Below are 20,647 nucleotides of genomic sequence, written 5' to 3'. Positions count from 1 at the left end.
GCAAATCATCCATTGCTATCTATATATGCAGACCATCTTTCAATCTTTAACCCAAATGTCTTCAATTTATAGCAAATACATATTTATTGGCTTTGCAGTTCCAGTACTTTGAAAGGGGACTGTAAAAGCGTATCTCACACAACCAAACACGCTTACACGCAACCTGTAGCATATTTGCTCGTGTTTATTAATGTCGCTACAGTGAGTTTGTATTGAGCTCTGAGTGCTTTTAAAATGTGGGTGACCTTCACTTTGTAGTGGACCTGCGTAGACACACAGCAGCACATAAGCTGCCGTTGCTCCCGGAATGTGCTGCTCATGTTACACTTTCTGTGTAGACACAGCTTTAGAACCAAGAGAATATAGTATTATAATTATTACTCTGAGTTCCGTTTGCCTTACATTTTTTGTGTCTAACTACTCGGGCATACTTACAGCTAGAAACACCGTGCAAACTTCAAAATGTTTATAAAGCATATAAAGGGCATTATTTATTGTATATTGCTTTTTAAATATCTTTTATACTTTGAAAAAGCAATGATGTCATCAACAACATCATCAATGACATCACACAAGTGCCTTTGAAGTTTTTGCCTCTGTGATTTAGGTTATCTGGCTTTGAAGTTTGCCTAAACTTATTTTGTAGTTCTTCTGTATGTTTTCAGTTCAGGATATCTCATAATCTTTAAGCATATGTTATGAGAATTCGAAGAAACTTTCCTACTGTTAATTAGTGACATTATAATTTGTTTACTCTAATTCTATGAAAACGGAATAATTAAATATTGCAGCCACTGCAGCCAGTCATTTGACTGTTTTTTTAATGATTGTGTATGAAATGCAATCACATCTGATATTGTTGCTAAATGAGCATCAGTAAGTTTAGTAGAATGATCTTCAAAATAGCACAGTGATTCACATGTACAGTATTTACTGTAACAACAAACATAAAGAAACACTGAGTCATAGAAAAAGACGTAGATAATTGTCAGTAAAGGGTTTTTATGTTTAATACTTTTAATTAATTATAAATTCTGTGCTTATTTATTTTTATTTAAGTAGAAATGCGGTGATTATTTTATCAGAGTACATTTTTGTTTAAGTATTTGTACTTTACTTGAGTACAGTATTTGATTACTTCTATCACTAACAGATATAAATGTATACAGATTTATATAAAGATGGATGTAGGAACTCTCCGCCTCCTGCACTATGCCATGTTGCGTTTGTGGTATGACTGGTTGAATGTATTTTTCATTTTGGATGACAGTAAAGGATTTTCAGTTGAACTCTGAATATGACTGCTTATTTGAAGACAGTACTATTTGAGAAGAAATAGTTTTGAACTACTTCGCCCTGATCTGACATGAACGACAGTTGTCTAGATTATTTGTATACAACTAGATGAATTATATGTGTGTATCCTGGACATTGACTTTATGTTGACTAAGCTAAACAAAGGCTACACACGTGTATCTACCTTAAACGCTCTCTAATTTTCTATCTAAAATCCTTTTGATCAGGTTGTCTTTTTAATGTGAAAAGTATATTGTTATTTGGTCCAGCACTAACAGTGCACTGAATAATGGGTCATTCTCATTTTAACATAAATGTTTTTTACCGGCTGTATTGTCTTCTAAGGGCAATAGTTATGTTTAATTATATATATAAGGAAAAATACATAACATAATGTAGGGTCTATTTGGAAGAAAGAGAGTAAAAAAAAAAATCACACTTTCACATAAGATTATATCAAGGACCATACACCTCATACAAAAAAATGTAGGACAAACATATTTATAACATCATACAAAATGTAGGACAAACACATTTATAACAAATGAGTAAACAAACAAACTTGTATGGATGGAACTGTTGAGAGCTAATTTGCATATTTGTGGTGTTATGGAATTCTGTAACTATGATACGGAGTTCACATCATCACAGCACAGAAACCTCACAACAGCCTCAGAACACAGAGTCTATCAATAAACACTTCAGCTACATCCAAAAGCGTTTGCGCCGTCAAACAATCTTGTCTTAAATGCTAGCCATTATGTCTTCTGAGTTCTCAGGACAGCTGACAACTATGTCCTACGGAAAACATCAAGGTAACTGTACTGTACGTTTCAATTCAGACTTATGTGTCTTTTTTCAAATCCTGAAAACTTCTTTGTAACGTAGTCCTCTTTTATTACTTAATATGTACAGACGCTTGATTAACTCAAATATTTGGATACAAAACAATTTAACAATTAATAACTAATTTGAAAGAAATACTTAATCACTTTGTTTAAGTTGTATTTCATTTTAGAAAAACTGTAAAGTTTTCTTGAAGTAGGGTTTGTATATCTGGTGTATCAAATAAACCTAATAAATACTTTAAATTTATCAGAGAATGACACAAATCCTAATCCAAAATGGAAAAACGCTTGCATGACAGAAACATTCAGTGACCAAAGTATAGCCAGTGAACTTGACCACTTCACTGACACCTGCTACAGCATGAGACGGAGGAAGGCCAGTGATGATGGACAGATGCATAGTAAAAGGGTGAACTCTAGTAGCTTCATCAACCCCAGTGAACACAGCGTGGTATCATTGAGGGATATCACTATAAAAGGGAGAAAAACAAAACCCAAAAGTGACCCGGACAGGGCGATGAGGAGGAGCATCATCAACAGTGACGAGCCACTGACGTCATTGGAGAAAGTTTCAGTTCAGGTGAAAAAGAGAGAGGCCAGTGATGATGGTGCATTACCAGAAAAAAACACAAGAAGCAACAGCAGCATCAGCAATATTAAATCTGGAACCGCAGCATCCAAGTCCTCTAAGGAGAAATATAAAGACGAAGATCTGATCTTCAACAATGTATCACCAGAGGAGGAGAAAATCTATCAGTTGTCCTCTTTAGGAAACAGAAGCAGAGGTAAACTGACAGTAACAAAGAAAATGACTGTCTGTCATAACTTTCTCAAAGGAATTAGTTTAGGTTTGGGCTTTGTTTTTTTGTTAACAAGTTAAGAAAGAAAAGCAAATGTAGATTAAAATGTAGATTTATAAGTAGAGTAAGAATACAGATACAGTAAAAAGAAATATCCTTGTTCGTGCTCAGCGGACTTTGAGAAGAAATATCTTCGGCTCATGCCAATTGGCAAAGGGGGCTTCAGTTCGGTGTACAACGGCTACCGTAAAGACGACCTTTTAAAAGTGAGCTATACAAACACATCCTAACACACTTCATAACATCCAGTGGTCTAAAGAACAAAAACTACTAATGGGTTCTCCTGCAGGTGGCCATCAAATACATTGATGGTGAAAGTGTTACATTGGAACGAGTGGTGAGTGAACTTAATGTCAAACTGTTGAAGTTAAAACTAGAAGCTGAAACATTTCTTAAATTGTTTTTGTACATACGTACATTACAGTACAACATGTAAGCCACCTGTCAGATACCTGCTACCAAATTTATTTACATTCAATAGGTTTGCAATGGCAACGCCTACGTCATCATTCTCGAGGTGGCCTTGATGCTTAAAGCTGCAGGTCTAGCAGGCTCTGTCGGACAGTCCACAGCAGTTTCCCTTCTGGACTGGTTCATTTTGGATTACGAGTTAATACTGGTAATGGAAAAACCAGTCCTCTCTGTGGACCTCTCCAGGTACCTTCAGGCCCATGGAGGATACCTGGAGGAACATGAGGCAAAGGTAAGAAACATGTGTGGGGCTTTTTCTGTGTATGCGGGTTTGATTTAGTTCAATCCAGCCAAGTCCCTAAACTTGTCTTGATGAAATTGACAGTGCTAAAAACTTGGTGTTACTATAATGGGTTGGTGAACAACTGTAAAGCTAAGAGCTCACACGATAGCCAGCCAGATACAAACCAAGGCTGGCCACTAGTTCTCTAAGTACTGATTGCAAAAGGTGATGCCAGTGAGCTCAGCTTTCCAAATACCTGTCTGTGACCCTTTTGTGGAGTAGTTAATACTTTCACAGATGAGGGTTATATAAAAGTGGATTATGCACCACAGTTATAAAAAGCAGAATAGTGCCCTCCACTCTGTTCCCTCAAAGATCTGCACTGTCAAGCTATTTAGTCCAGTGTTGAAGGTCATTTTATTTTAGGGGAATAAAGTGCCTCACAGTCCCTTCCACCTCTGTGTCTGTCTCTTAGATCATCCTGAAGCAGCTGGTAGATGCAGCAGTTGACATGCACTCCAAGGGTGTCTTCCACCGGGACATTAAGCCAGAAAATGTCCTGATTCAGTTAGAGTCTGGAGAGCCAAGAGTCCGCATCATCGACTTTGGCTGTGGCAACTTCTCAAAGCAGAAACCTTTCTCCTCCTTCTGTGGTATGATATATGGCTTCCGCTTCTCGCTTGTTTGTCTGTCTCTCAACTAATTACCTGTTAACACAAAGCTACACAAAGATTTTTCTGTCTTTTCACCACCATCTCACTTCTGTTCTTCTGTGCTTGTGGCGGTTAGGTACCCTTGCCTACTTCCCTCCAGAGTGGTTTGACTATGAGACGTACTGGGCCTGTCCAACTACAGTTTGGCAGCTGGGTGTGCTGTTCTACTCCCTGCTGGAAGGACATGGCCGGTTTACAACCACAGGCTTCATCAATGGCCAGGTACAGATAAGTCCAGCATTGTCAACAGGTAAGGCACACTAACCCACTTGCTTCTGGAAGCAAATTTGTTCCTCACATTTTTTAATCACGGTTTTCATCCTGATTCTCTGTAGCTGCCTCCTAAAATTTTGATCTTCCTTTTTTCTCTTGCCATTCAGACTGCAGGCTCTTGCTAAATTGGTGTCTGTCCAGAGACCCTGCACTACGTGCCACTTTAGAGAAGCTTCAGTTGTGCCCCTTCCTGAGAGAAACCAGCCCTCCACCTGTTCAAGGCCGGGTAGATTCCTTCCACCGGCAGCAGCTTTCTCCGTGACAATCAATTACAGCTCTATAAGTATAAGACTATTTTTCTATTTTTGTGATCCTGTTAATTATATTATTGAACGTTGTAGGTCTTTGTTCTATGTCTTCTCTGTTTAGTTGCCAATGTTTTGTTACTCTCATTACTCATCCAAGTAGCGTGTTTAAGAAACTACTATAAATCTCAGTGGGCTACAAAATAACATCAATGTATAACAGTACAGTTCATCAGCAGCATCTTCCACAGAGAGCACACACAGTTTCAAAAAAAAACTGGACATCTTCATGAAGTAGGCCTTTATCAAAACGAAGGATGGAGAAATAAGCAACTATCACTGATCCTCCTTCCTCTGTCTGATGTGATACACTGCTGCAGGTAATGATGGAGGAAGGGGAAGTGCTGTCCAAGGTGAAAGGTCCACTCAGACCTGAAATGCACCCGGTGAGAATCAGTGTGATTGTTGACAATAATATTCAACTTTAATTGGCCTGGTGTGACTGAATAATAAAATAACTTGACCAAAACAGAAATATTATAATTGAATTCAAGATGTTGTAAATGTTTTAAAGAGTTTTTTTCAGATTTTTGAAGAATCCACAGGAACCCCGATAAAGAATAAAATTATAGAAATATAACATAAAATAACTGTTGCTTCTTCTTTTAACTGTGGCAGGCATCAGAGGCAGGGCCTGATTTAATCTAGAAATAGACTACAGTGACTTGAATCATAAAACACAGTTTGATTATTAACAAACAGGAACATTGTTCTTTTCCAAACCCTAACCAAAGTGTTTTGATTTCATAAACACAGACGGGGACTCACACCTCTCTGCAAATCACCATTTACTCAGAAAGGACATTACTTCTGAACAAATCCTGCCAGTGATTATGTTTGTCACCACAACACAATTGGGAAAACAATTTAGTACTATATAAATACAATTGCTAAGAGACAGGGTTGGACAGTGCAACAGTGTGGCTTATTTCTGAACAGTTTTAAATATCAGTGAAGCTTTGGCTCAAAGCAACATAAATTTTGGGTTACAGAATCAATAGGACCACTTGTTAGAAGGATCAACATATGCTGCTTCTGTTTTTATTTTTTATTTTTTTTGAGGATTTGTTGACAAAATAAAAACCGAACAATATGGCCTTATAAAATCACATCACATCAATGTATATCCATAAACAATAACACACATCTGACTGCAAAGTGCCATGAAATTTGCTATAGTTTGTTCATCACAGTGAATGAAGATCACATTTGTGTTAACTTTTTAAGGTATTGTCATTAACTTTTAGAAAAAATACTCGACACTTACTGGACACATACTCAAGAAAGAGTACGAGTCCTTTTTCTACGAGTTTACGAGTCCTCCTTTTTACGAGTCCTTTTTACGAGTCTTTTTTGCCTGATGAAAAATGAGGTGAGCTGCTGCATTTTGGGTTTGATTGTGGATACTTGTAACCTTATTAATAATGCGTTGCTGTAATCAAGACGAGATAGAACCAGCGCCTTTACAATGTACAATTATTACATAGTCACTGAAAACAAATTACATTACTTAATATGTCTGTTTCACATGATTGGTTACTTTTGTTACTCACCTTAGCTCTGTCAAGTGCACAAACACAAAACCTCCACATGCATCTTGTATTAGTATATGTAGAATGGAAAACCATGCTTTAAAGCAGGCAGCCCTAAACTGTGATTTTCTCACAATTCAGGCGTAAAGACACACAAGTCTTCAATACTAATCAAGCCTAACTAATGTAGATCTCTTGTGGTGAACATTACCATGCCTGCTAGGAGCATACAATACTGTGTCCATCCATCCATCCATCCATCAATTATCCTAACTGTCATTGGGACAGAGGTGGGGTCCACCCTGGACAGGTATAAAGTCATACACAGACAGACAACCATTCAAACTCACAGTCAGGAAACAGGAGTACCCGGAGTAAATCCACACAAGCACGAGGGGGAACATACAAACTCCACGTTGAAAGGCTGCTGCCAGCAGGTAAATTTGAACCGGGAATGTTCTAGCTGTGAAGTGACAATATTAACACCTCTACCACTGTGCCTACACAAAACAAATTTTAAAAAATGGAATTAAGTCCTATTTATCCAGGCTGATATTATCAATTTCTGGTAAGATGAAATGAACTAATAAAACATCAAAGTAAACATTACGGGTAATTACTGATACTGTAATTAAAATCCCTCAGCCCACTTCTAACCTAAAAAACTCGGCTGAGTCAAGACAGGATTTTTCCTTCTTTTCTGTGGTCTTCTTTCTAGACCTTTAGGAGCATCACCAATATTTACCATTGTCTGGAAATAAATGTTGATCTAAGTACAATTTCCCCATCAGGCTGCAACATCTGGCAAATCAATCTGAGTCAATAGGTGTCAATAAGGCACCAAAACTCATTTGAACCTCTCAACTACCTTGGATGTCTCTCACATATCAATAGGTGTTTGTAGCTCTATATCAGCTTTAATGAAGTCTGTCCCTCTCTCTGCTCACATCTTTTAATCTTGTATTGACGTTTCTTGCCGGCCGTGTGATAACAGCTTATAAGTCACCTTTATGGAGGCAGCAAATAAAGTGGTAACTACAGCTGTTGAAAGGCCATCAGAGGCAACGGACCTAGTAAAAATAAGAAATATGTAACAGGATTCTCTTTATTTCTGATAGAGGAGAACTACTTTGCAGACAACTATCAAGAGAAAATTGAGGCGAGATTGAAATCGTTTTTGATGTCTTTCTTTCCCATCTTTGATGGGGGAGGTAGTTCCACTCAGCTCATTGTCAGTACATGCAGTCTGGCTGTATATTTGATGGTTGGCAAGCGGGAGCTGGACCGGAACTGCAGGTGCAGCACAATACAGAACATCTGCATCTGCATTTCAGTGGGAAAAGGCAGACATTAAAGCTGAAAAGCCAAAGCAAAATGGAATGGCATCTGTCCTCTGTGTTTAACACAGGCCGACCCCTCCATTGTGATGCAGATAAGCAGCACCCCAGCAGCACCGCAGGTGATTAACCACACTGTGTTACTGAGAAATTGTATAAACAAACAGGTGTCCTCACTCCCTCTGCAGCTCATTATAACTCGGCACATTTTGTTTTGGTTTATTTTATTGTATCTTTATCAACTGTACAGTGACTATTTTGAAGGAACAGCATGCCCACTTTGTGGCTGACAAAGTAATGTGTGTGTGTGGTTAATGTGTGTGTTTGTGCACCTGTGTGTAAGAGTATGAGTGTGCATACGTTCGGCACAGAGAGTCCCAGGCTTATTGAGGCTCTTTCCTAGTCTCTAATGGGGTGTGGAGAGAACAGCTCTACATCTTATCTCTGTAAAATGTGACTCAGGCAGACAGACCATGTTGTCTAATGGCAGGTGAGAGATTGAAATGCTTCATGAAAAGGACAAAAGCAGGACACTCTGGTGTGCTAATGCCAGCTTTTAATATATACCAAACAAAAAGCTGCTTTCCAAAGAAAAGAAGTGAAACAAAAGACAAGACAAAATGACGCCTAATGTCTGTCATAGTGAACTCAGGCATAACAGCATTGTTAAGCAAGCGAGGTTGGGTTTAAGTGGCGTTGTGGCAAATGCATCCATGTGTATTGTACTGTATGTGCATGCGCTCGCCTTGGAGCTTTTGTGCAAGTTGTAGAGTGGGTGGCTTTGCAGCAGCCTGCAAAACGTCTGCATCAGCACATTCTCTCTGGCGACCAATTAGCTTAGATATTCCAAAAAAAAAAAAAAAAAAAAAAAAAAAGAAAATAATCAAAATAACTTTTCTCCATTTGCATCTTTTTCATTTGCTTATCTCTAATTCAGCCGGCAGCACTTTCTCTGCCTCCTAGGCTTTTCTTCAGCTTCGGTGATGTCACACCTGCAAGATAATTGGATAAACTCAATTCAAAGCAAAACCTCATGGATACCAAGACAGTAAGGGACTATTTAACTAATGCAGAAATAGAGCATTGCTGAATGCATTCAGGATGGAAATGCTAACCTGAAACCTCGTGTGAATTGTGGCAGTCACAGACCGTCATCATTATTTAATGATCCAATTTATCTCAACACGAATGTGTGGTTGTTTAGCCTTCAAAATATCTCTGGAAGGCATACAAATCATGCGCTTTTCCGCTTATTTTATGTAACCCCTGTATTTCAGTGCTGAGGTGTTTTACTTGTGGAAAAATAAAACTCAGGCTTTTGGTGTCCCATATTTGCATGAATATATAAATGTCTATATGTGATACTGTACACAAATGTCAACACTGTATATGTGCAGGAGCAATTCTTTGGCCCTCCCAGCTGCCAAGACACTGCCATCTATGTGAATCGATTCCCTCTGAATCTGAATGAATTATTAATGCCCACATTCTGTTTTTTCACTGATGGGGAAATCATTTGAGATGGATTTATTTTAGCTCCCAATGAATCCATCAGTTGCTTAAGTGTCAATATTATTTTAAGATATTGCTTCAGCAGAGAAAAGTGCTGATCGGGAAACCTGACATAATGACCTTGCTGCTCTGACCTTGAGCAGGAGACTTTTAACCCTGCATGCATCAGGACATATTCAGTGAAACCATCAACTCACATAACGCCACGCAGCCATGGTTACACAGGACACAGGATGTGTAATACAGTGGCAGCATACATTAGTAGTTGCAGGTGTTTCTTTCCTTTTTTTTAGCATGCTGGTCTGAATCCTGTAAATGGCTGTTGTGAGCACAACTAGAGCTTAAACAGGGTTATACTGCTTCCCCTTCAAGTTTCATTATGACTTAATTAAACTTTAAATTTAATTCTGTATCTTTGGATGCTAAATGAAAGAGGATTCCCCCAGTGAATGCCCCTATAATTCTGCGTAAAAGTGACTTAAGAGACAAATGATATTGTTAGCTTAATGTCAAGGGTGGTGCCAATGCTACTGTGAGGCAGTGATTGACGGCTCTGTTTGTGCGAGACCTCAGCCAGAACAGGATGAATAGAGCACAGTTAGTGTTGCCAGCTGAGATCAATAGGCTACAGTCTCAGGTAAGCACTGTGGCTTCACCCTTTGGGTATTTCCTGAAACGATGATAAATGCGAGGTGTTGGTTGCTTTGAAATGTGATATTTTTCATTTGTCACATTATATCATGTCATATCAGTGATTATACAGGAAAAGAAATGAGGAACGGAGGCTACTGTGGGACATTATTTCATTATCTCATAGAATAATGTTTTGCACAGCCTCAGTGGACCTTGATAACGGCTACGCAATATCAACCTCCAGGATATGAGAAATCCATGTTAAAAGTTTCTGCACTTCAGTTCTTGTGGTGGAGTATCAAAGTAAACCAGCTATTCTCGGTTGGTGTCAGCAGTAAATTCGAGATCGTCCCACATGGTTTTATGTGTTTTGTGCCAACTCAATAAGATGCTATAGCGAGACAAGCATTGCATATGGAAACAGGACAGAAACGGAGGGGAAATCTCACTGCAACATGAATGCCTGCCTGCTGGAGCAGTAAGTCAACCACACCGGCTCCCAGGGGACCTATCAGCATCTGCGGCAGGCTACAAATGGTTTTGCTGCCCAGTCCCGTATAGCGACCACAGAGGGAGAGGGGCTCTGGGAATGACCTGTAAACCAAACACATCACCACATTCAATCTGTTGCCTTATTAATCTAATCAACGGCTCATTCGCTGCTCCACTGAGACAGGCATCACATCAAGGCAGGGAAACCAATACAGACAATGGTAGTCTGGTCCACTGAAAAGTGAAGACAACTTGTTTTTCCAATTAAAGCCTGATCCAGTGATATGAGTAATTTCAAAAATCTGTTTTGTCTATGAGAAAACATGTTATACAGGATTAAATGCTGAAAGTACTTGTTGCACCTTCAACAACTGCTGTTTTCTTTTGATTTGATGCAGCACTAAGCATAAAACCAAATGTGCAATCGCACTGAACAATCCAAAGTTATACAAAAAGAAAAAAAAATTCAAATTGTTACCAATTATTATTTAGTTTACCACAACTTTAGGTGCAAAACTGCTAACTTCTAACACATGGCTGGAAACTCAAAACTAAAGTTAGAAACAGAACATTAGCGTAAAGATGAATTGAAATTTATAGAAATTGATGCACCCATTAATATAAAAATCAGAATATGGATAAGATTTGCTTTGGAAATAAGGGTATGATGAACCACTTTGAATTGTAAGTAAAGTAAAATCTGGGTCCAGTTCCCATGCAGTCGTAATACAGTAGTTGATGTGCAAGAAACCTAAGTTTGATAAAACAATAAAAAACATGTGGTTTAAACGCTAAGCGTGTGAGCCCTGAGTGATCCAAATAAATCTGTAATTTGGGAAAAAACCTATTAATAATAACATTTCACACAGAAAATCTAAATAAAAATAAAATTTTAAAATGCGGGATATGAGAAGGTGGTAGTAACAAAGAAATGGTTTACTGCAATTGGACTCAACTGGCTGAGCTTTGAATTTTAGATACGATTGTGAGAAAAAAAAATCAGAATATGGAGGAGTTCAGTAGCTCTTTAGTAAAACAAATGCAAATGTTGCAATGCACAAATATAGGCAGTAATGACACTGTGCTACATACGGTAACCTTCACAGAGACCCACAACAGACTCAAGCTGGTGGTGCAAGCAGCTGGCTATTTGTAGCCCAAAGGTAACAAAGTGGAAGTTTTGGTTCTCAAAAGAGAGTTTGCAGTTTCCTATTACAAATATACAGTGTCACGAGATTTAGATTTGTTTTCTTTATCAGAATGCAACATTATATGTATTGTCAAAAGCACACAGTTGCACTTGTTGTTTCTATTGGCATTTTTATGATTATAATAATAAAATAAGGACACTGCTTTTCTGTGTTTGCTCTAGTGTTCAGTAAATCCCTAAATTCACCAGCTGCCGTGTTTTATCCCACAACTAAATAATGGCTCTGGCTCAGGCTGTATTTACAGGGTAATGAATGGGTGCAGCTTTCGTTTTCACATGCTCACACACAAAAACAGCCGATAGTGACATCCAGGCCACGCTTAACAAATATGGCATTCACACACACACACGCACACAAACACACAGCTACACACACTTGTAATCATTGACACACACCTGTGAAAGTAATGTTCACGGTTTGTCTGTTTGTGCTCACAGGGTTCATGTTTGTTTCATTCAGCCACTATTGTTGTGATGATAGAAAGTGTAGGTAAACAGATTTCAGAGTAGAAAATACAGTCGGATCAGGCACTCGAGCTTTTCAATGTGCGAAATGAAATTACAAAATGACAACAAATGCAATTTTAATTTCTTTTTGCAAGGTTTTTAGTCCATTGAGATTTGTTTGCTTCACCTCCGCAACTGTGTTTTACCTGATGCAGTAGGTTGTCTAGTGAACAGTTTTTAGGTTTTACACAGAAATTTCTTTTGTGAGCACTTGAAGAAATGTGGTGAATTTAAATTCAATTACACAGTGATAATATAAAGTGTACAGCCTATGCTGAGCTCTGCATTTTACATAACTGCGAGTTTTGTTATGTGACAGTATTTATTCCACTAATCTAATACTGATTTCCCATAAAGGCTGAATAAATCCCACTCTAAAACATCAATTTGCGTCAAAATATTGTCCTGATTTTTCATGTTAACATGTTGTGACTTTTCATGTTCATATTGTCCTTCCAGTCAACTTGTGAATGCATGGATGGTTTCCAGAGCAATAACTGATTTAACAGCATCTAAAGAAGGAAGGCAAAAGAAAAAATGGAAGACAAAGAGGAGATATAATGTATGAACATACCTGTAAATGTTGTCCTATTACAATAAAGATTAAACGTGATTGAGAATTATAAAATATTTATTAGCAATACAAATTAATCATTGGCACAACGTCGTAACGTTGCCTGACTGACAAAGATGTTTTCATTAGCGTTACACACAGTACATTATGTACTTTATTATTAATCTTAACAATTATTGCCCCTGTAGCCAAAACCCATTGTTTATTTGGTTATTAAAAACACATCAGTGAGCCACACTATTGCTGTAGGGTTCTCGCAATGAACAAGGGCACTTTAGTTTATTTTGAGTCAATCTACATACACTGCATAGTGGTGTACGTTTTCACTGCAGGGATTTGTATTAATCTACAGCTGGAAATAGGTCCCATTAAATGCACCATCTACTCCAGTTAGAGCAAGTGTGCTACAGACTACAGTGCACAGCATTTTTTGTTGTAAAAAATAGACATTTGTGACCTGTTTTTATTGATTTATGTGTTCCCTATACTGCCACAGACTGTATAGGGAACTTGAAATGCATTGAGAGACCGACTATCACACTGTTGTTGTTTTTCCATGGGATTTGTTGACACTCTATAAAACGTATAGAAGAACACCGACTGTGTCCTTTAAAAAGCATTAGTAAGTTTTTATAATACATCTGATGGAAACATTGTACCACATCACAGACTCTGTATTTTTTGTGTGGGTTCGGCACATTTCTGAAGACGGAGATGAACACAAGTTCAGCAATGTCACCCAGGGTCATGGTCCTGTCCCGCAGGACAATAATGCATGTGACAAATGTCAGTGTATCTGGTGATACTGTGAACCCATATCGATTTATTGATTCCTCCTTTTTTTGTTTCCATTTTGTTTCCACTGAAGCTCTTACTCAAGTTTTATGTCCACTGTGAGTCATAAATATTTCCTCGAGTCAGCAGCATCGCTCCATTTTTTACTTCATTTCACACCTCTTCCTTTTGTGTGACCGCCCTTTTCCTTTGAGTGGATTTGTTTTGTCCCTCTTGTTTCGGCTCAGGCTAATCTCCCTCATCGTCACAGCTTTGGCCTGCTCTTTCACCCTCCCACTCGTAGAAAGACTGTTTGTAGTAAAGATTGTAATCTAACTGCTAATCTTTATGGCTTTCTCCGGGGCAGGGCACTGAGCCTAGCTGAATGATTTGCCAGAGATGTAGAAACTCTGGAGTCTTAAAAGCTCGCTGGGAGCTGAGCTGTGAAGGAAGAAGTTTCTGCACATATTCAGATGTGCCAGCTGTCACTACCTGAGTTGTCAAGAGAGGAGCCAAAAGGTGTGTCAGGTTGTATTTGTTTAATGATGATGCTCATTACTTATAACTTCTCACACTGTTCCGTTTTCAGTACCGTATAGTGAGCCAATTATTCAAAAAAGCTCAGGAAGATGTGTGTGTGAAATCTGCTCCCCTAAAGCAACTTATATCTGTCATAATGAGGAGGAAGCGGTGCTTTACCGCCAAGCTGCCTCTCATCACTAACATAGCACAAAGAGATTTACTAATGCAGGCTGTTAACACAGCCAGTTTTGTACACGGCCTGGTTTTATACAGACGTACAGCAAGCCGTCCCTGGACAGCATACATTATACACATCTAATTAAGTCCTCACATGTCTATAATAAACCACATTATGCCTCTGGGGCTAGAGGGCAGGTCAGTGGTGCCGAGCTTGTGCGAGCCAGCCAGTTGTCAGTGTGCGTGTGTTTGTGCTTGCACACCCACATGTCCTTCATGTTTTTTAGAATCATGACTATGATAGCTATTTAACTTCAACTAATTAACCCAGAATAAATCAGGGCAGCACAGTAAATATTTGTCGCCGGGGAGGGACTAAGGGGATGGGGAAACTCTCTGTAGTGCTACCATGCCGCCAGATGACGTGAAAGGACCGACTGTGCGAAGAGGGATTGTCTGTCTGAGTGAGAGATGCACAAAGAGGGGGACAGATTGAGACAGAGAGACAGAAAGAGGTAGACGAAGGGAGAGCAAGGCTGAGGAGGGCAGCCAGCCAGCTGTTGGTATAGTCTGATTGGCCTGTGGAGAGCTGCCTCTGTCTTTTCATGGCACCAGTAAAGTGCGATGCTCCCAGTGGCAGGTGGCGACTGCCCATCGTCTACCTTCCCCTGGGACGGCAGTGGCAAAGATCGTCGGTCCCTTGCTCTTTTTTTATTAAACACCTTCATGGTCTGCAGCTCCATGGCTAACAACAAGAAAACAGAAAGGCGTTTCACACAGAATTCCTAATCAGCGCATAAAAGTCTAGGAAACAAATTTTAATGGTATGTCAACGGTCTCCTTGCTTTTGCTTTCTCTGACATCAAAGGCTTAGAAGATTTGATGCTACAAATCAGAGGCGCTTCAAACAACCCACACAGATTTACACAGGTCGCTACAAACGGGGCATAAAAGTACAGCCTACTTGCCTGTCCTTCACGAAGCGGCTGGACGGATAAGGGTACAGTAAACCGAGGAAAAAGAATAGGCTTGTAAGTGCTCTGAGTGCTTTTCCCCAAGCAGCTTGACAGCTAGGGCTCGGTGACCGTGTTTGTGACAATCAGGCTACCTCACATTATCAGTTGGTTTAGTTGTTGCCATGGCAACATACGGTACAGTAACTCCTGCCACAGCGTCAGCCTCAGCTACATAGTCCTGATGTTTGCTCTTTACAGTGCCAGAAAAACTGTATTTCCACATTGCTAGCCACATAATACAAACCTTTTTCTTCTGTCTCTGTCTCAGCTTTTTTCTGTGCACGTGTCTGTTCTCTCTCCTCTGTCTCTCTCCAGAGGGGTGTAATTCAATTCTGTGAATACACTTCAGGGAGGAGGAGTGTGAAGTCTCATTTAAGCCGCTCTAACACTTGTGAGTTTTTGTACCAAATGTTACTTATTTTCATTGGCTTTCAGTCCTGGAAGTCTTACATTTGTCTGCCTTTGCCCAGTAATTCAAATATTCCGAAGATTATTTTTCTTGGAATCAGAGATGGTATTCAGGCAAAGAAAAGTACAAACTGACTTCTGTTTGGAAATTTGTAAAAAGAAATATAATTTATTGATTCAACAATTTGTTTAAATTCTCCCACTAGTCACAAAAAGTGGCTTCTCTTTGTTGATCGTTTTTGCTGAAAAACAATAAAATTGTTTAGATAGTAGTTTAACATCTGTTACCATATCAGTGTGTGTAGTCATTAAATCTGGATTTGAGAATATTTACAGTAGAATAAAATGAGTGAATAATAGTTGCAGTATCAGGCTGTGTGGCTATTATCTGGAGAAAATGAGTATGTGGCTCAATCCCTAAATGATTCTCTTTGTTATTCAAATTCCTTTCTTTGAACAACCTCAGCCCCACGAAGGCAGAGCCAAGATTCAGAAGTTGTCCAGTGAATTACTCAAAGGTGAGAAGACTGATGGGACAAAAGCTTTGAAAGGCATATTGTAACACTGCTGCTCCTCTCAAAGGTTATCTCCCCAGCCTGTCCTTGAGCATTTCAACCAAGTCAGCAGACATTTTGCAGTGCGAAAGTCTGTAGACATACGTTTGTATTTAGAAAGTAGGCGAGCTTTTAGCAAATGGCTGTCCATATGCAATTAGGATTAGAGTCACATTCAAATGGAGTGCTTACTTGGCTCTGTGTTGTGAGCTGTGGCGGTGAGGGCTTTCGGCTTGTGGATATGAGCTGGCAAGAAGGGCACCCTGTCACTCCCGACCCCTCAGAGGGGCTTTGTTGTGAAGGAAACGATGACATGCTCCACCAAATCCTTCTCCGGCACTGTAATAATACCCAATTATAACCTGGACTAATTGGAATGGCGCTTTGTTTTTCTTTCTGTTATTTCAGAAAGCTGACAGCAACAACTCATGGTAGGATCGATGGCAGATTACGAGGCTCATGGAGCTGCATAGAGAGGAGGGCTCAGACTGAGGCAGCAGCTCTCATTAAAACCCGGCCTGATCTCAGCCAAGCCCTGGGAAAGGAGGGGTGAAAAAGGCAAAAAAAAAAAAAAAAAGACTTGGGAGAAGAAGGGAGAAAAAGCGAATCACGGAGAAGTTTACTGTCCCCTTTGGACATGGCCTCTGCTGGACTCTTTTAAATGGGTATTGTTCCCTATGAAGCACACAGCGACTGTTTACAGTTTCCCATAAAGGAGGGCTTTATTCCTGCTCAGGGATGCATTGTGACAAGATAATTTGAATAGCCGAGGTCTTAACCACAAAGCCATAAACATTTACGGGCAGTTGACATGGAGAATAAAGAATGAGCCACGTAACCTCTGCTGGATGCCGTCTGACTCCTGATGACACAACGCAACACTCAGTTGACTACTCAGAGTCTGACTACCATCACCAGCGTGCCGAGACAAACGGGGAGGATGGGCACGGACGGGGAGAGAATGCAAAAGTAAATAAACAGCAAAGGAGCCGAAGAAAGACAGATAGACAGGGATAGCGCAAGACGATGCAGGTTTTTGATGTCTCCTTTGACTCATCCCACAATGAAATGGCTGTGTCTTGTTTTTATGTTTTATCACAGGAGTCGACCGCTAGAGCAGACCCACGGGAGCAGCCAGACATGAGGCTGAATTCGATTAGACAGTAATCGGAGAGGGACGAGCAGTGGTGCAGTCAGTATGGGCAAGCTGAGGGGGCCCCATAAGCAAACCATCGCCATGACTTTCCATTTCGTGTCATTCACGGCCATTAAAGTGTGTGTTTAATCCACGCTCTATGTTCCTTACTCAGGCTGTGTTTCAGGGTTTGTGTTTAAATTCTCACAAGCTGCCTCTGGAGTACACAAGGTAATAATATCAGATGATAAGATAGGACTCATTAATAAATTACCTGTTAGCCTGAGCTGAGTGCTGCATGTGCCATCTCTTAGGGCTAAGCAGTAAAGCTGAGGAACTGGGGAATTGTTCACATTGTGCTGCATTTTCGACTTCCTTCTCTCTTTTAGTATCTCCTCCTTTCTGTGCTACCGAGCTGTTGTCTTCCTACTGCATCGCTTGGCGTTCTCTTCATTCTCCAAGATGTTTCCAGCGTAACCAATGATTAACAATTATGCCAGCGCATCTAATTAATGCTGGCTAATTATGAGGTTGAGATGCTGACAGGGAATGGGGGGTGGGGCCAGGAGATTGCGGAATTAGAAATAATCAGGAGAGGAAAAAAAGTTGTAGAAAGAAAGAAAAAAAAATGTTGAGAGGAAGAAAGGGAGAAGATTGGAAGTGAGTGTCTTAATTGGCATGCTCAGTTTTTGTCTCAGGACCCTGAGCTTATTACGTAAAATATGGATAACTTGTGCATGAAATTATAGATGGTGCACTCACTCATCTGATTCGTTGGCCATGTGGATCACATTGACAAAAAAAAAAAAGGAAAGCAGGACTTTTCCCATCTGTACTGGATTGGAATTATGTTCAAACCACACAACTGTACATCTCTGAAGTGGCAGTGAGAATCAAGCCTTGATTATGTTCGTAAAATGCCCACAGATTTTTAAAATTAAAATAAATATGCAGTTAATTTGTTAACTGCTGGTAAATAAACATATTCACAATAAAAAAAGAGTGAACAGAAATAAAATGCAGGAGACAAACACCAAGACCTTTTATATACAGCCTATATATATAATATATCCTGAGAAGAAAGGCATGGACCCCAACACACTTCCCCACCTCAAGCAATACTTCATCAGGAAAATAGCCAAGAAAAATGCAATCTCTCCACAGCTCATAATGAGGCTGCATGGAGCATTCATTAGCATAGTCAGTGTTTGCAGCCCCACGGTATGTTAGAGCTTTATGTTCGGTGACGTTTTTATTCCTACTACCATTCTGTAAGGGCTCCATAATAATGTCCAAGGAAGAAAACACATCATATATTAAAGGAACATGAATTTTGCTTCCTATTCAAATGAGCACATCTGAAGAGAGAGAGAGAGAGAGAAAAGACATAGGGGGAATTACCCGGAGAATAGTAATTATATTCAGAGAAGCCCGTGATTTAAGGTGCATGTTTGTTGTTTTTGTCTTCCTGTGCAGAGCAGAGGTAGGAGGCTGTGGAGCTCAGAGCAGTGACACGGGTCCTCCCTGGTCTTCCGAAGTGCATTAAACTAGATGATTGACAATGATTGAAACCACAAGGAGCCCGAGGCTAGTTCTGCAGATCTGCTGTCTCTCTGCTTTAACAATTTGTGTGGAGGTTTTTGAAAAGGATATTTCTTTGTCGTACAAAATGTAACGCAAAGTGCAAGAATGGGGCTGTGTAGAGAAGGGATTTTACTCCCTGTGAGGCAGGATAGCGCCCAATGATTCCTGAGAGGCTGAACTAATATAGTGGCTTCATCAAACACTCTCAGAACAGCAGCAGGAGAAGCCAGGGCCAATAAGCCTGAGTCCAGTGATGCTTGTCAATATGATGTTGTACACGAGTGGGTTATGTTTAGCAGTGTCAAAGCAGCTATTTGTGTTTGAGATGTTGGAGTCAATAGTGCCTCCACCAGCCTGAGTGGATTCCCATCTATTTTCCAAGTCCTCACCCTTTCAGTGTCAAGGTAGGGAGCATTAAGTTTGATGCGAAATAGTAAATCAATAACAAGGAATTTTATTTTTATTACAAGTTGCATCATCAATATTCGACATCATTCATCTGTACATCTGTCTTTTGATCTGTGTCTTTAGTCCTGCATTCATTTCTAACCTTGTTAACATGAAATAAAAGTGCACACAATATTACATGGCTTCTATTAAAGTAAAAAAAAAAAAACATGTTTTTTTTTAAGAGCTGTGCAGGATCACACCTGAAAATACAAATCAAAATTCAAGGATTGTATGCTTCATATTTTTTTCTAAAGCCGCCTTTACTTAAAAGTCCATTAAGTTGTGTTGAGCTTTGAATGGTGCAAATTTAAATGTGAGCAGAATTGCATATTAAACTCTTTCTTCCCATAAATGACATTTTTATTAACCACAGCTTAAGAATGATTTCTTTTCAAGTTGTGAGAAGCTTGAACTTTGGGCATTTAGTTGCAGGCTTCTGACAGAACTAAATGTCCAGTTAATTAGTTTCCAGTGTGCAGGGGTGTCTGCAAATAGGAGGAGAAGTAACGTCAAATGAGTGTGCTTTTCAAATTCATGCAGCAAATGTTGTTGGAGGAGAGTCAGATGCAGTTGGAAGAGGGCAACAGATGAAAAATCCCTGTAATATCGTCTTCTTGTAAAGCATTACATTACAGCTGCAGTGGCATGGGAGGTCTTCCTGCGAGACAAACATTTTTATCTTAAGCAATAAGTAGCAACAACTCCTATCATGTAGGTACATTGCGTTCCATTTATAATATATGATATAATAGGAATATCCAGTGTAGTGTAAACATTAGAGGGGAATAACTCACTGAATGCTGTTGTGAAAGTCAATAGGGCTGTGATATCATAAATCAATGGCGGACAACAGCCCAAAGCTTATGCAATGTTCTACTAAATTAGACATGTAACAATTACAGCGCTGCGTTTTTTTTATTCCTCTCATGTGTGACCTTTGATTAAGATTCTGTCAGTAGGGGGGGAAAGCACTTCATGCGTGGCCAGCATGATGACTGTAGGTAGTGCAAGGTTTGAAATTTATGAGCCAAATGTGTGTGTGTGTGTGTGTGTGTGTGTGTGTGTGTGTGTGTGTGTGTGTGTGTGTGTAATTACGTTCGCACATGCATACATTTATGAGGCAGATTTGGAGAGTTTGTGCAAGGGAGACAGAAGAGAGGGGGGGAATTCTGTTACAGTACCTGATGTTATTAGGACGGAGGCCTACACAAATGGTTTTATGAGTATTTGCTGTTTACAAT

General features: G+C 39.6%; 1 protein-coding gene and 1 long non-coding RNA gene across 2 annotated transcripts; both read left to right on the top strand.

Moving 5' to 3' along the window:
* The first annotated feature begins 3,521 nt into the window (after positions 1-3,521).
* On the top strand, positions 3,522-4,946 carry LOC137134531 (serine/threonine-protein kinase pim-2-like). Its single transcript, XM_067519458.1, has 4 exons — positions 3,522-3,707; positions 4,174-4,351; positions 4,488-4,661; positions 4,792-4,946. Exons 1-4 carry the CDS (start codon positions 3,531-3,533, stop codon positions 4,944-4,946), a joined length of 684 nt encoding a protein of 227 aa, XP_067375559.1. The 5' UTR covers positions 3,522-3,530.
* An 8,169-nt stretch (positions 4,947-13,115) lies between these two features.
* On the top strand, positions 13,116-20,433 carry LOC137133665 (uncharacterized). Its single transcript, XR_010915276.1, has 3 exons — positions 13,116-14,079; positions 16,646-17,206; positions 17,339-20,433. It is a non-coding gene; the product is annotated as an uncharacterized lncRNA (long non-coding RNA).
* Positions 20,434-20,647: the final 214 nt, after the last annotated feature.

This window comes from Channa argus, chromosome 10, assembly GCF_033026475.1.
Source record: "Channa argus isolate prfri chromosome 10, Channa argus male v1.0, whole genome shotgun sequence".
Taxonomy (NCBI): domain Eukaryota; kingdom Metazoa; phylum Chordata; class Actinopteri; order Anabantiformes; family Channidae; genus Channa; species Channa argus.
The sequence above is the reverse complement of the archived record's forward strand: the minus strand, read 5'-3'. Positions and strand labels throughout refer to the sequence as shown.

What these genes read in the sequence shown, in the direction of transcription:
- LOC137134531 (XM_067519458.1), top strand. Translation starts at nt 3,531, where the DNA reads ATGCTTAAAGCTGCAGGTCTAGCAGGCTCTGTCGGACAGTCCACAGCA. An exon ending in TGGAGGAACATGAGGCAAAG is followed by an intron (nt 3,708 to 4,173) that starts GTAAGAAACATG and finishes TCTGTCTCTTAG; the next exon opens with ATCATCCTGAAGCAGCTGGT. An exon ending in ACCTTTCTCCTCCTTCTGTG is followed by an intron (nt 4,352 to 4,487) that starts GTATGATATATG and finishes TGTGGCGGTTAG; the next exon opens with GTACCCTTGCCTACTTCCCT.